We start from the raw sequence: 17,104 nt of genomic DNA, 5'->3' as shown, positions 1-17,104 counted from the left end.
CCTGCTCACCTTTATAACCATCTGTTCCTTGTGTCTTTTCCTTGCAATGTTTTCAATAGCCCCTCTCACTTCTCTCATTTCAACATCCCGGCCTAGGGTATCTACTAATCCCTCATCCAGTACCAGCAGTTCCACATCCCTTACGAACCTGTCTATTCTTTTTCTTCTGTGGTCAGTCTACTCCTGTATAGTTCTGTATAATAATCAAGGAACAAGTCATTAATACCTTGTTGATCACAACAAACATCCCCATTCTGTCCTCTAAGCTCCAAAATTACTGTTCCTCTCCTGGCTGGGTTAGCCAACCAAGTCAAAAGGGCCTCAGATTTATCCCTCTCGGAATGGGATTGGGTTATGTATTTTTGTAATCAAACAACAAAGGCGTTAAACCTGAACCGCCACTGCTGCTCTAGCATCTAAGAGTTCCCCCTGCTTGTCAGTACTCTCAGGTCGTTCCTGTTCTAGCTCTCATAAACATTGATCTGCAATCTGTATATCCTGCAGGAGCACTTGGCGCGTACCTACCATCTCTGAAATACAACACCCCCTAATGACTGCATTAACAGCATCCCACGTCTGTTACGCAATTAAAGTCAACTCCTAATATTATGGACGCCGTTAACAATGAAGCTAATCTCCCACAAAGCTGTGTTAAAAAGGTGGGCTGGTCCGAGTTAGGGGCATATAGACTCCCCAACATTATGTCCCTGCCGTCTAGCCTCCCACTTACTACAATATACCTTCCTTCCGGATCTGTCATTTGTTTCATGCACTGAACTGGCACCCCGCCCTCACCCAGAACAGCACACCTCTGACAAATGGCGAATAATTGGTATAAAACACTTGGCATATCCATTAACGCTGCAGTGCCCCACTCTTTTGCCATTATGTGGGTCTCTTGGAGTAGCGCAATCTGAACCCCCCTTCGGACCAAATATGCATGTATTTTATGATGCTTCAACATTGAGTGCATCCCCCTTACATTCGAAGAAATACATTTTAAATCTAGTGAGGATCCCATTGCAGTGTGCAGAACATGCCCCTACTAAATACCCCTAATGTGATACGCCTGTCCCTGATTAACACCCAGTGAACCAAACTGAACCCCTAACTCCCCCACCACAGGTCAGGTATTACTGGGGACTTCGATTATAAAACTGTGTCTATATCGGTGGTGCTGTCACGTCTCAATTATTGCAATGGACTGTTACTCGATGTAAATAAAACCGGTCACAAAGAGACTTCAAAGGGCACAGAATGCAGCTGCCCACATTCTAATTGCCCTCCCTAAGCAGTGCCATACATCCCATCTCCTGCACCATCTATACTGGCTGCCTATCGCACAGAGAATCCAGTTTCCATCCAAATTCTATCGGAACTCAAAAAAGTCTACTAGTGGTTACAGAGATATGTGGCTTTCACTTCGGTACCCGGAAGCCAACCACGCCCCCCCCCGCCCCAATACCTAAAACAGATAAACAGCCCCAGAGCAATCTTCTGAGTTCATTTATTACAAGGGTTCAATCTGCAGTTTCTATTGATCGCCCTGCCAGTTCAGGCTACATTGTGTCACAGTGGCTGGCAGGCCTATCATTCCAGAGTGCAGCCTTCAGACAATATTGTCTGCTGTCTGGGGCGTTATCTCCGGTAACTCCATCTCTGAGGTGTCGTTCTCGCTGAGTGCTGGCGAACCCTCCGATCTTTTCACGTCCATTCCACTTTTACTCGAGATAGGGCTGGATGGAGTCTGGCTGTGTTTCACAACTGCCTGTGTCACTCTTCCGCGTTCAAGACTGAGTTCCCTAGGTGAAGGAGCTCTGGATCCAGTTATGTTGCTGCAGAGACTCTGTTGAGGTGGATCCGATGATATAAGTGGTGATGTTCCTACGGACGTCGAGTGTCTAGCCATTCCCATGCCTCCTGAGGTGTGGTGAAGAATAGAGTCCCCGCTGGATCGGCCACTCGATCCCGCGCTGAGTATAGCGTTGCATATGGCAGTTAGAGTTGATGAAGCTTCTTTTTGACATCTAAGAAAGATGCTCTGTTTCTTTGGACTTCCCTGGTAAAGTTCAGAAAGATCAGTACTGCACTTTTATCACTCTGCAGCCCGTGTTTTTGGCGGGCTTGCTTCAGAATATAATCTCTGTCCCTGAATTACAGAAGGCATGCCACTATTGGTCTAGGAGGGGCCACTGGCCTAGGTGGTCTTGCAGGGACCCTATGGGCCCTTTCCTGCACGTAGAAGGGTGACAGTCTCTCTGGGGCCACTTCTGTTCAGAGCCAATCCTCCAAGAAGCTCAACATATTCGTGCCCTCCACTTTCTCCGGCACTCCTATGACCCATATATTATTAATTCGCCATCTCGGTGCTCTTTCAAGTGCTTGTGACCTCCCCTTTGCTGGAGCTACACACCTCCCCAGGTCAGCCCCACTTATCTCCTTCCCCCGCCTCCTCCGTTCTCATATCAGGGCACACAGGGCTTTCAGATCTCTGCTCTTTCTGACAACCGATCTTCGTTACTCAGGTCCAACAGATGCCTGCCACTTGCCTCAGTGGTCCCCGGGAACTGATTCAGGTGGTCTCCCCCTCATGGATAATCGTCTGGTCCGCCCACCTCCTGCTCAAGGGCACACTCTTTCTGCACACCCCTCTGTGCTCTCATCTCGGAACCCCGCTGTGAGGTAGACACGCATCCGGTCATCACAGTGGCCCCAAGCTGCAGGCTCCCCTCGTGCCAACTTTTTTCTGGGTTTTCCCTGTGATCGAGCCTCTTCTCCCCGCCGAGTTTTGTTTCGTCCTCGGTGGTCTGTTGCGTCTGTGTGCACCTCTCTACGGAGTGGGCACCATCTTGTTAATGACTGGGCTGCGTCGTGCAGTGCAAAATCCAGAGCGTTAGGTCATTTTCAAAAAGAAATAAAGCTCACTGCTCATGGCCCCGTGTAACTGGGGCATTCAGATTTATAAAACTGTGTCTATATCGGTGATGCTGTCAAGTCTCGATTATTGCAATGGACTGTTACTCGATGTAAATAAAATGGTCACAAACAGACTTCAAAGGGCACGGAATGTGGCTGCCCACATTTTAATTGCCCTCCCTAAGCACTGCCACCATCTACACTGGCTGCCTATCGAACAGAGAATCCAATTAAAAAATCTCTTTGCCACCAATAGGTTTACACCGCTTGGCCCCCAGATACTGCAAGAGCTCTGTACATGATATGTTCCAACTCGAGCATTGCGATCAGCAGACCTGCAGCTGGCTTGTACTCCTAGCGTACTCAGGAGTAAAGCGGGAGGGCACTCTTTTAGGTCCTTGGCCCCAGCCCTATGGAACTCTATTCCACTTTCGGCACGCAGCACAAGCGATCACTGGGCATTTAGAAAACACATCAAAACCTGGTTGTTTTCATCCATCGAGTGCACAACATGTGTGCTTGCTGCGCCGGTGTTCCCTAGTCTTTCAGTAACAGACTATACCTGGCTGTCTTTCCATCCAGCTAGCATCACTTTCCCTGATCTCCCGTCCACGAGCGCTGGGATGCCCCGATGTTGGGATAGCTATGCACTATATATATATATACAGCTAACAGCTAACATAACATATATTCGCGCCCGGGGCCCAGGATGTGTAGTTATGGGGGAAGCGGCGTACGCAGCCTCGTAGACCGCGTTCGCTCACATCGGCTCCAGCCAAAGCCTCTTTATCGTTCATTAATATCATTTGCAAAAATATAGTTGTTAAAAATATCGTTGTTTTAGTTAGTATTATGCATTTTAGTATGTATTTTAAATGTATGTGCTCATTTTTTATCTAAATATTGCTTTTGTTTTTTAATATTATGTATTTAATGTTTAGTAGTTATTAATTCTTTTTCAATTAAATGTTGCTTTTTAGTTCCATAGCAGGTTTTGGGTTTATAGGGAAATAAGGTGGGAAGTAATTTAATTATCATAAATTAAATATTCATTTTTATTTATTAGTATTTATTTAATTTGAATTTTATAGTGTTAATTTTGGGAATTAATGTATCATTAATTAATAACTGGCTAGTAAGTTTGTATTAATTAATTAATTGGTAAATATGTTAATTGTGTCATTTATTTAGGAGTGTGTTGTGTGTTTATAGGGGAATAGGGTGAGAAGTATTTTAATTATAATAAAAAAACATTTTTATTTATCAGTATTTATTTAATTTAGATTTTATAGTGTGGGAATTAATTTAATATTATTTAACTAAAATTTGGCTGTTCATTTTTATTAATTAATTAATTGGTAAATATGTTAATTGTGTCCTCTATTTAGTAGCGGGTTGTGGGTTTATTGGGGAATAGTGTGGGAAGTACTTTAATTATAATCCAATTGTATTATTTTTTAATAATGAATATATATTTATTTAAGATTTTATACTGTTAATTGTGGGAATTATTATTTTTTAATTGATTGTTAATTATTGTAAATAAATTGGTAATTATGGTATTTGTGCCATTTGTTTTGGAGCGGGTTGTGAGTTCATAGAGGAATAGGGTGGAAAGTAATTTAATTTTAATAAATGTATTACTATTTGCCATTTAATATTTATTCAATTTTATTTCATAGTGTTAACTAAGGGAATTAATTTATGAATAATTATTTATCATTTGCTTTTTAACTGTCATTTTGTTTAGAAATGGGTGTGGGGTTTATATGGGAATAGGGTAGGAGGTAATTTATTTGAATTAATTCATTTTTTGTTTAATAATGCTTATTAATTAGTTAAAATGTAAATATGACAATTGTGTAATTATTTGATGTGTGAGTTGTGGGTTTTTTAGTCATAAATGGTGGGAAGTAAACCTTTTTTAATTGATTATTGATTTGTGATTAATTGATAATAATGTATTAATTCAAAATGAGTTATGGAAATTTTGTAATTATTTTTAGGTATGTGTTGTGTGTTTATTGGGGTAGAACGTGGAAACTAATTTACTTTAAATTAAGTAATATTTACTTGATCATTAATATTCATTTATTACTTGATAATTATTTTTGGTAATTGTTTATTTTTATTCTTTTTGAAGATTTTGGATCTATAGGGGTAGTGTTTGGTTGGTACATTAATGTTTTTTAATGTGTTTTTTTTAATTATTAATATTTGTTTAATTGATAATTAATTGTGTTAATTTAGATGTGTGTTCTAAATTGTGTGGTGTTATAGGGTGGGGAAAAATTATTAAATTCATGTAATAATTTATATTTTTGATTATACCTAATTTCTATTACAAAATAGGTATTTGTTTGTAAACTAATTTTAAATTTGAAAAAATTAACCTTTGTATGTAATTTGTAGATTCTTTTAACAATACAACTTGTTTCTATCTTTTGTAATTGTTTATATTTTTATACGTTTTGTTTTTTTGATTTTTATTGTCTTTTTTATTGTAGTTGATATTTAGTTTGTTTTTAAATTTGAATTGTTGTCCATGGGAGTAGTCATTTTACCCCTCTGCTATTGAACACTTTCCCTACTGTTGCTCTCGCTGGAGTGGGAATGGTAAGTTTTTTCCCTCTGCTATCCAACACTTTTCGTACTGTTGCACGTACTGGAGTGGGAATAGTAAAATATTCCCCTCTGCTTCCAACACTTTCCCTACTATTGCATTCACTGGAGAGGGAACAGTCATTTTTACCTCTCCGCTATCCAACACTTTCCCTACTGTTGCACACGCTGGAGTGGAAATAGTAAATTTTACCCCTCCGCTCTCCAACACTTTCTCTACTGTTGTACTCAATGTAGTGCAAAATGTAGGTTTAAGAAATAGTAAACATTTTAATATTTTTATTTATAATATACTTTTTTAATTAATTTTTATGTGGCAGGTGTATGTATATACCAAATGATGTTAATACCATCATTTGTAAACTGATTTCTCTTTTAATATTGAGATTTATTAGGTAATATATATTCTGTATTGTTGTATGAATTTACATGGAATCTTTATACATTGCAATATGGCTTTTCGATGTTAAGAATTCCTACTATTATGCTATACATAATTGTACAATTTCAACTACTCTGCCTATGATCTGTTACAGTCACCCTACAACATATATTCTAGTATTAGTGTAAAAATGCTAATGTATCTAGACCACCAATAATGGCTCTCAAAAGGCCCTAATTACGAGTATGGCGGTCCGAAAACTGCCAGAGTCGCCGGGCGCGGTGGTGGCAGTCGAGCCACTGTCACACCGGCAGTCCATGCACCCTATAAGGACTTCGCCAAGCAGACCACCATTGAACTGCCACAGGTGCAAGAGAACCACTGTTCCCTGGCAGTCTAGCAGCAGTCTGAGCGCTGCACTATGCTTGGTGGTGCCCTGCAGCCCCGACAAGCATATTATGACTTTTCTCACAGTCAGCTCTGTCATGGAGGCTCTTCCGCCATGAAAAAGATGGCGACGAGTAACGCTCTTGCTCCTGTGCATGGATGTGCATGTAGAGGGGAACATATTGTGCCCCCCTATATTTCTGCATCTCAAGTTCCTGCACAAGAAAAATGAACGACATGGAGCATTTCTTCCTGTGCAGGTAAGTGCACTGGCGGTCCCATAGTGGTGCTGTTTCATGCTCACCATGAGCCTTTTAAACAGCATCACCATGGGACCACCGAGCCGCCAGCCCGCCCCCCTGACTAGTAATCTGGAGGGTGGGCGGCGGCTACTCATGGTGGTGTAGGGTCATGGCGGTGGTGAGCCACCCACCCTCACACCGCCAAAAGTAATAACCTGGCGTTAATAGGGCTTGATGGGTGGCCCTCCATTCACCAGCTCAGCAGAGATAAGAACTTCTGCTCCCTTTGCCAGCTACCACCCATCATATTTCGAGATCTTTGCCAGGCTGGCGGAGTCTATGTCTTCAGAGCAGCCACCGACCCAATGATTTTTCTGAAGCACTGTAAGTTTTCTGAGAGTCCTCCACGTTTCATACAACTGCTCAGCAAACATTTTTGCTTTAATAAAACAAACTCAAAGTGATTGTTTGTATTTTATAAAACAAATAAACAATGACCATGACACTCCAGGAGTTTTCCTAGAATCATTTTTGTTTTTTCTCTTTTCAAGGCTTTTCCTGTTGGTCCCGAAGAGAAAAAAAGGACAGTAGACGGTACCCTTTAAATTAAACGGATGATCTGATCTTACACCGAAGGTCCCTAGTCTTTTGGGCCATTTCCACTAGCAAAACCAGCGGCAGCACCACCAGCAGAAACAAGATGATTCACCCGAATCTTAATAGGTCAGTAAAACTGTCAGTTTAGTGGAAAGGGTCCTCCGCCAACTTTGTGGCACAATTCCCTGTCAGCCAAATTATACATGTAGGTGAATGTCGTGGGACGGTCAAATAAAATTCCGTTTAAGTATTTTCCCCATAAAAAAGAACCTCAAACAAAATTACAGAGCAATTTAAAATGTATAATATCCGTTCATGAGTATGCAAACACAATGTTTCTCTCAAAAGTGAAGTTTTTTATTTCCATGCACTAAAATCATATAGATCAAACAGCTTTAAGGCACATTGAGCAATACTACTAGAAACAGGCAACTCACCAATAATGCTCTTCCCCGTATAATATTCCATACAAGTAGGAGTGATCGTAAAGAAGTCCACAATTGAATTTAACTCCAGCCAGAATCTCAAAGTATCCTCTGCAGCAACAAACTACAAAATGTACAATTTATAATATGCAGTATTACTATTTTCTCACTGTAACGTTATTATAATTTAATGGAATCTGAAACACAGTTCATGGATTGTTAACTTCTTTTTTGCAATTTATCTTGTATTAAATATAACAGCAAACACGGTTGATGCTGAAGATTACATTTAAGCTATTATTCAAATAAACAATTTCACAAATATTTCTACATTCTAGGGTCCTATTGTAGATTGGTATCACAGAAAAGATTAACTTACAACTTTGATACTAGGAAACATGTACATATCTTTTTTGAGCTCGCAAGTGGCCCAATTCTGTAGTGGCCTATTTCACAGATTCTGTAGTGGCCTATTTCACAGTATTGGGCTGTTTGCAACCACAAAAAAGCTTTTTTGTATGCACAGAACTCTATTTTGTGAATCGGTAAACTATTACCAAATTGCAAAATGGGTTTACGATTTGGTTTTAGGAAGGGGAGTGTTTAGGTCATCCCTTTCTATGTGTGAATATGTTGTGGTTGAAATGCAGTTGCAAAACATTTGCATTTTACCACCTACTTCAAGTAGTTGGTAACCCAATCAAAAATGGGACGGGGTCCCTTGGGACCCCTTCCCCTTGATGAGTGATTGTAAAAATGTTTTTAAAGCGCAGACAGTGGTCCCACGGACCACTGCCTACTCTTAAAAAATGAAAAGAAAACTTTTAATTTTTCTTTTTGAAACTCCACCAGTTTTCCTGTAAGTAAAATGAGCTAGATTTGAAGAAAAAACAGTACTTTATTTCAAAGCAATCTCAGACATGGTGGTCTGCTGATCCCCGCAGACCACCATCTTTGTGATTTCAGTGGTTTCCAGTGGGTAGCAGATTGCGACCTACCTCGTGAATATTAACGAGACAGGTCTATTTGCGATCCACTTAGAATCTCAAACAGACTTTAGTACATCACTGATTGTGATTGACTAATAGCGAATGGCAAAGACTCGCTATTAGGTAACCGGAAACACAAAACTATGTACATCTGGCCCATGGTTCCTAATCCTTATCCCTTCACTGTATGAGATTGTGGATTTTGATGCAAATCTCATTATTGCATTGTGCTTTAATTGAATTTTCCATTTTGCATGAACAAATTGAGACAAGAAGCATCTGGCTAGTGGCTCTATTTCTTCATTGAACCCAGCGGAAACTTGCAATATTATTTGCATGCATTGATGGGGGTATTTATTTCTTATATAATGTTCTTCAGACTCACCAACATTACTGCATGGTATTTTTTCTTTTTCCCCTTTTCATTCATAGTTCCTAAGTTGTTCTGGATCATTTTTCCATTGTTTTTACTACTCACACAATTGACTGAAGCAATTAAATTGTGCCTGGGTTCAAATGATATGTTTTGTTTATAAATTATACACCTGAAGAAGCACAATGGCATAAACCATGTATGCCTATCCACAGAGGGCAATAAGATATTAGCGTTGTTGAGTGGGCAAATGACCCATGCAAAGGTTTACTTCTCATGAGCCATACCCCTGCCCACCTTCCACAAAATCAATAAATGGTACATTGCACTATGCACATCTGCTAAATGTAATGTATTCAGCTAAATAAGAAGGGGATATCCAATCAACACTCACACTTTTGGGCTAACTTACCGTGAGTCACAGAAAGAGGTGAGTGCAGGAATTATTTTTAACACGTATTTCTTATAAAAACACACTGAATGTGTCTGGAAAGCCATCTAAGTTAATTATGTCAACAGATATCAAAAACAACTGCTGAAACCATATCTTTCTAAGACTAGTAGTTGGCATTATTTTATTTTTTTAGCATATTTTTTCATATGTCACTTTTTTAAACAAATACTCATCAATATAAACAAACAAAATTATTGTCCCTCTTTACCTTTCCTGGAAATATTTGTACATCCAATTTCATTTATGTGAAGTTGGTTCCATTCTTCCTCCGTATTAGTTTGGAATCAAACCACAAGTTAACATTTGTGGACCACAGTCTTTTCTATGACTTTCTGATTTAGTTCCCCAACCAAGGATAATTGATTACTCATTTCAATCTGTGAATGTTTGCTTCTACCAGAGAGGTAATGGTCGATGCATTTCCGCCTTCAAAGTATTTGCAGCCTCATCAGGACCTGAGGTCGGTCAGTCAGTCCCAGGATCGAGACGGTGTTGGGCAGACTTAAGTCTGCCCAACATCATAATTAGGCCCTTAGTGAGTTTGAAATACTGGTTAACAATAATTCCCGCACTCACCTCTTCCTGTGATATATGTAATGTGTTCAGTCACTCATCCAGCTGCTCATAGTGTTTTTTGTGTTCTTACCCGCAGTCCAAAATAGAAGACGTACACAGTATTGATGGCAACATCGGTAGTGATGATGTGCCCCCTGCTTGTCTTGCAGAAGGTGTGTAAACTAGAATAAAAGATTTCATCATGTTAGATTTCAATTTTCAAGTCACAAAACAGGCTTTTTTTTAATGGATGCATCTAAATGGAATAGTGATGGACAGACGGGGAGGCAGACTTCAAGAACAGTACCACCAGCAAGGACACGAGGGAGAGGACGCGGACAATGGGGCAGGGGAATAGGAAGAAGCCAGGAAGGAATTGGCGAAGAAGAAAGCGACTCAGACAGAGGAAACAAAAGAGGAAGAGGATGAGGAAAGAGGCTCATGGGAAATAAATCAACTGGCTGAAAGATACAGATGTAATGGATGATGAAACGGTAAATAAAACAATCATGAACCTCTCCTACCAACCTCTATCTATGCTAGAGAAGAAAACACTCTGCCTAGGCCTGTCTTTCTGCCTGTCCAACAACTTCCATTATCCGTAAACTAGAATGGACATGTAAAAATGTGTAAAAATACTCAAACTAAAAAAATGGCACACTCTCAGGGGACCAAGACCACCTGACCAAGAATGTATTACTAACAGTACAGAACCCAGTGGCAATAAGAACATAGAAGACAGTAATATCTTCAGTGTAGGAGACATGGACACTCTACAAGCCATGCAAGACATTTACATAGACAAAGGCTTAGGTCCCATAGAAGAGAACTGGGAGACCAGCAACAACCAAATTCAAACCAAAATCCATCTTCTTCCCCAACATGCCAAATGACAACTTTGATGCATTCCACTATATAGTAGTAAGAGATCTCATGCAATTTCGCAAAAAGAAAAGAAAAACACACACATCCTCCAATTTCTCCAAGAACCAATGCGAAATCATTAAAAGCCTATCTTAGGATGAGAATCTAGTTATACGACCTGCAGACAAAGGAGGGAACGTTGTATTGTGAAACAGCACCATGTACATCGAAAAGGGTGGAGAGATAACTTTGTGACAGCAGATTCTATGTTGTAACCAATATGGAAGAGTATAATGAAAGACTAGTCATAATATGGAGGATGTTGAACACATGGAAGGACAATGGGATTCTTAATTGGGAAGAATACTGCTACTTAAAATGTGATTATCCTAAAATGCTTATCTTTTACCTCTTGCCCAACGTCTACAAAAATCCCACCAAACCACCTGGGAGACCAACAGTTTCCTCTATATGGTGTGTCTCGGAACACATATCGAAATATATAGACCACTTTCTCTGTGAGTATGTCTTGTCACTACCTCCATACACCAAAGATAACAAGGATTTTTTGGGGAAAAAAAGAAAAATCTGCTACCTGGAACACATAGGGATGTTAGTCAAAATTATGAAATTCTGTTAGTATAATAACATGTTTATGTTTAACAGCACATTATACAAGCAAATCTTTGGTACTGTCATGGGGACTTGCTTTGCCCCCAGTTTTTCCAACATTTTCTTCAGAGTGTGAGAAGAAGAGGTTCAAAAAAATCTAGAACCAGACAACACTGGGGGCAAGGTAATAAAGTGACTCAAGTATATATGCGATTTATTCCTTGTATGGAAAGCAGTGAAGAGAGTGCTAGAAGAACAATCAATAAACAAAACAATCTGAATGACAATGAGTTTAACCTTAAATTGACATACACAATGAGAAATGAATCCATCGAGTTCTTGGATGTTGTGGTTGAAGTCAGGAATAACCAACTATGCACTAAATTACACCGCAAACTGACAGCAGGCAGCAGTCTCCTCCACACTCTCAGCAGTCACCCAGAGGCTTTGAAATGGAGCATCCCCTACGGGGATCTGCTAAGAGCGAAAAGGAGCTGTAGTAATCAGGATGATTTCCTGACCGAACAAGAGAATATGATTTGCAGGTTCAGGAAAAGAAGTTACACTGAATGGGTATTGGAAAGAGGGAAGGAAAAGGTCAGCAAAATTGACAGAGAAAATACAGTCCAAGAGAAACCCACACCACTAGAAGAAGTTACCACAAGGGTTATTCTCATGTACAATTAAGAATCCAAAGATATTTCAAAAATTCTTAACCAGAATTGGAATGTCCTAGCGACAGATCCCACCATTGGTGCCAAGCTACCAAATTGACCACAAATCACATACAGAAAAGGTAGGAACCTCAGGGATATGCTAATGAAGGGGGACATTACCAACACAAGCCTCAACACCCACCTTGGCTTACAGGGATGTTTCCCGTGTGGTCATTGTAAAGCATGCTGTAACAGCACCATGAGGTAGCCCTACCAAACACACACGGGGAAAAAAACATTAGTCTATTTCTCACATTTGGCTCAAATTTTGTAATCTACATACTAGAATGCCAGCACAAACTACGCTATGTTGGAAGTACAACACCAACATATGAGAGCCATTAGTAACTAAGACCCACATTACCCTATTGCTAGATATTTGGCTGAGTACCATCTCTCAAACAACTCACTTCTGACTTTTGCTGTTGAACAAATACAACAGAAGCCTAGGGAAGGCAACAGGGCACTTCACCTAAACAAAAGAGAATCCTGACATATTATAAACCTCCAAATTAAGACCCCTGGAGGACACAAACAGGACAAAGAATTAGGTATCCATCTCTATGAAAACTAGGCTTAGCCGAAGTGAAAGGTACCAAACTATAAGCTGTGTTGTTGGACCTGCAGCAATAATGACATATTATAGAATGTCTGTTCGTACTGTTTTGAAACTGTAACATGTATGTTTTTTCTCTTTTTGATCACAGGAGAAAAGGAAGGGGCCATCTCCAGGATGGGAAAAGTCGACTCACCCCCTACCCTTTTCTTTGCCCACTTCTGCAAGTGGGTGTAGGGCAGCACTGACCGATAAAAGATACCACTTTGTATTTTTCAAAACATTTGTTCTTTACGATACTTGTCATGTAGGGGGCCATCAAGCAGAATAATGTTGTTCCTACTATTTTGTTTCACTTATTCAACTGTTTGTGGAATCAATAGCTGATGGATCTGGGCATGGAAGGCATACTGGGTTAGATCTTTGAACGGAACAGAACATTTGTTACTACTGCAACAGAGACATTCAACAGTGTGTTCTTATCGTATTATAGCACTGGCAGAGCATATCTGTAGCAACTTTACTGTAGTGCTTGGGTACCATAATTGAGTACTCTTCTCATTGGACACTGCACCTGACACTAGGTCACGCGCAATGGTACCCACAGAGCTACCATGAATAGATCATAACCCACTTGGGGCACCAAGAGCACACATTCTCAATTTCCTCGTAGCAGAGTAATTACAGAGTATCAGGCAACATACTGACACATCCACTACTTGACACCACGTCTGCACGTCCTGTTGGAGCCTCACAATCTGCCAGCCACATGTGTACTAGCGTAATACAGACATCAAGGACACACACTACCAGAGTACCACTCCACTAGTCTGTGTTATTAAACTGGTCTTTCTTTGGGACGCTATGTTGCCTGAAAGTTTTCTTGTACCAACAGTTAACTGTCCTAGAAAGCGTTGGCAATCGGGTTCACAGCCATACGCGAACTGTATCGATTGTACAACTCAATGTGATCATTTGTAGCATTGATCGCACTGTCTGTAAATAGCCTGTACAATTAAAATGCACATAACTTTATCAACAACAGAAGCAGTAACAATTTTAATTTGAGCCATTATGGAGAACCTCTCTTGACTGCTAAACATAACTGTTGTGTTTGTACAGTTTGAGGCAAAACAATGCACCCCTGATCTATAAGTTTTACATGTCTGTACACCTGCAATGAGAGTAACTTGATTGCTAGTAACTGGAATATAACACTTCAAAATTGGTGCCATTTTCACATTGCATTGTGCCACTAGGTCTTTTTCCTTACTTGAAATCCTTATGTATTGCAGTGTTTCCTTGAAATCAGTGTGTGAGCAAGCTTGCTATGCGAGCAAAACGCGTAACTATAAATAAACCTACTTATCCTTATCCTTTGAGTGATCGCATTACTTTGGACTGGTCATTATATACAGGTATATATATATATATATATATATATATATATATATATATATATATATATATATATATATATATATATATATATATATATATATATATATATATATATATATATATATATATATATATATATATATATATATATTTATTTATTTTTTGTCAGGGTGTAGGGGGTTTGGAAGTAAATTTATTTTTCTGGACGCAACTGTTTGGAAGTACGCTGCGATATATATATATATATATATATATATATATATATATATATATATATATATATATATTTCTTTTTTTACATATGTTTTATTTTTACTTATCTATGCTCTAGGCTAACAGGCAGTCCACTGTGAACCATTGTGTTAAAAACTAGAAAAATCCAGTTTGCTGTCTTAGGACATTTAAGCTAAGAGTTAATTTTACTATTTGGGTAATTTCCAGTGGACTGCGTGGCAGCTGACATCCTTTACTCAAACAATGTGAACAGACTGATGCAGAAGGTGCATAAACGACGTTAGATTATTTTGTAATGTTGGATTTCAATTTTCAAGACACTAACATTTTCTATATGTATCTTATTTTGTTTGTTGCCGCATTAGGCAGTCTGCTGGGTCTGGTGGCTCAGTGGACTAATGCTTCCATTGCAGTGGACTGTGTTCAACCTCATGGTTACAGGTTCAAATCCCGGTGGGTCCAATCAACCTTTCATCCATCTGAGGTCGATAAATGAGTACCATTGAGTTGGGTAACAATGAACATCTGTTATTCAGTGCCAAGAAACCTCTGGATGAACATGCGCTTTACAAATACACATGTTATGTTATGTAATAAAAACATGGGTTATTTTTTTTTTTATCCTCATTGGCCTTCTCGCCGCTCGTTAGGCAACGAAACCGCCCTTGGGCTTTTTACCTCATACCCTGGCTGTGCAGGAAAAGGGCTTGGACAACGCTATTTTGAGATAAGACCCTCCTCCAAACATGGCCCCTTTTGTGAGTGGGACAGAGAGTCTTCCTCCAGAGCGTGTCCACGCTATCCTCAAATCTTCACTTTGCCTAGGAAGACTTCAACCAGCCGAGATAGGCGAAGGCTTAATCATTGGATTTATATTTTAACAAAAACAGAGAAAAACCTACTCCCTCACCCAAAACCTAAGAAAAATGGGGTCCAACATCTGTACCTTTTTTTAGTCTGATCCGAAATGTCTAACTTAGCAATAAATCTCATGGCTCGTAGCCAGTCCAATTCTGTTGGGGGGGGCGGGGAAACCCCTAGTTTACAAATCTCTCTCCGTGCCAACAGTATAGCATAAAACGTGAGTTTAGCGTTATCATCTGTACTTTTACCTTGCAGATCCATTCTTCCAGATATAACTAGCTCAGGGCTTAACTTGATCTGCAGGCCTAGAGCTTTTGACAGACAGCCTCACGGCCTCCCAGAATTCTCTTATCTTCAGACATAGCAGAAACATGTGTAGATCGTCTTCATTAGGACTTTTGCTCTTGGGGCACACCAATACACCACCAGAGCTGAATTTAGAAAGTCTTCAAGGGGACCAATACGCCCTGTGAATCATAAAGAAATGATTCCACCTTAAATTTGCAGGTTTCACTATTTTATAGAGCATAGACATTGTTACTTGCCATTGGTCTTCTGTTGCGATCTCCGGCAAGTAGTCTCCCCACAAGGTCTCAGGCAACTTAAAGGGGCCGTCCTCCATCTCAAGCATCAGCCAGTACCACAATGCAACTTCTTTTTTAAAAAGACAGTCTGAAAATAGCTTCTCCTCAAATTCATTGTAGGTTCCAATTAGATTTTCTATTTCAATTGACCAGCTCTGAATCTGCAAATATTTGAACCTGGAAAAGCTCCAACCCCATTCTTGTTCACAAAATCCCCAAGAAATCAGTTTGCCATCCGGAAATAAGTCCTTCCATCTCTGGGGGCCCACCTCTTTTAGTGGTCGAGCCACAGGAAAAAAAAAGGTTCTTGAAAAAGTCCAGCTTGTCTGTCATCTTGGAGTAACATATGGCAATTCTGATTGATGTTCACATCTTATGTGAAATAGGAAGCAAAAGTTTTTCCAGACACAAGGAGTTATTTTTGATGGAGCAAGATGGTGGCTGCGTCCGTGGCTGAGTGAGCAGGCTCCTGCCTTTCTCCCTGCTATACCTCTCCCTCCCGAGCAACCGTATAGGGAAATAGAAGATTTACCGACCTTTTTGCTCTTGGATTATCTGGCGTTCTTGGTGCTGGCTGTGGGGGTCCCACTCCCCTTTAGGCAGGCGGCATGTAAAACCCTTTCTGGTAAAACGGCAATGCCACCAAAAGTGGCTATCAAAGACGGCAAGGCGCGAGGGCGCCTGCAACTTCGGGGAGTCCTAGGAAACGGGACCAGGCTGGAGATAGTCCTGGCTCTGGGGGACTCCGATATGGAAAGGTGGGGTGGTATGGATGTCCGGGGTCGGGAGACCCACTTAAGAAAAAGAATATCTCTACCTGCGGGAGGCAGACAGTCCCCGCGTTGTTCAAGATTCAGCTAGGAAATAACAAGGGAGTGTGGGACCCCGCACAAGGAGGCCAATGAAGTTGTAAGGCCGCGTTCCTCCTTCGATTCCAAGGACTGCCAGTGTCTCTCGAGCAACCGCTCCCCAGGTAAATGAGCCTCTGCGAGGCGAGGTGGCTGGTTGGGAAGATTGCGGGACAGAGCATGGGCTTGATTGTGGCAGGGTGAGTGATGTGAATTCTGTTGCTGACCTCAGCGCGAACAGTTGCAATTCAAAGCTGCTGATTCTCTCGGATTGCACTCCGGGAGTGATGATCGAGACTCCGGTCCTGCAGCAAAAACAGGGCATTATGGGAGATGGAGTTTTTGTCAGCCATAGTCAGCCAAAGGATATAATCGATGTGACTCTTATAGATTCTGGCTGCCTGGAACCCACTTCCTTATCGTCTAAAGAGGAGGAGACTGTTGATCATTTTTCTTCTCTATCAGTCCATTCCAGTCTCTCCA

At 40.4% G+C, this 17,104-nt stretch overlaps 1 protein-coding gene across 1 annotated transcript in view; it reads right to left on the bottom strand.

The window, feature by feature from the left end:
- LOC147683337 (calcium-activated potassium channel subunit alpha-1-like) overlaps positions 1-15,318 on the bottom strand; it is a 799,658-nt gene extending 784,340 nt beyond the window's left edge. Inside the window, exons 1-3 of the mRNA XM_086942523.1 lie at positions 15,272-15,318; positions 10,034-10,124; positions 7,584-7,695 (exon numbers count right to left, since the gene is read on the bottom strand). Of these exons, the coding sequence (XP_086798649.1) occupies positions 7,584-7,695; positions 10,034-10,124; positions 15,272-15,318 (250 nt within the window). The remainder of the gene's footprint in view (positions 1-7,583; positions 7,696-10,033; positions 10,125-15,271) is intronic.
- Between the last annotated feature and the right edge of the window lie 1,786 nt (positions 15,319-17,104).

The sequence above is a fragment of the Lissotriton vulgaris genome, chromosome 11 (assembly GCF_964263255.1).
Source record: "Lissotriton vulgaris chromosome 11, aLisVul1.2, whole genome shotgun sequence".
Taxonomy (NCBI): domain Eukaryota; kingdom Metazoa; phylum Chordata; class Amphibia; order Caudata; family Salamandridae; genus Lissotriton; species Lissotriton vulgaris.
The sequence above is the reverse complement of the archived record's forward strand: the minus strand, read 5'-3'. Positions and strand labels throughout refer to the sequence as shown.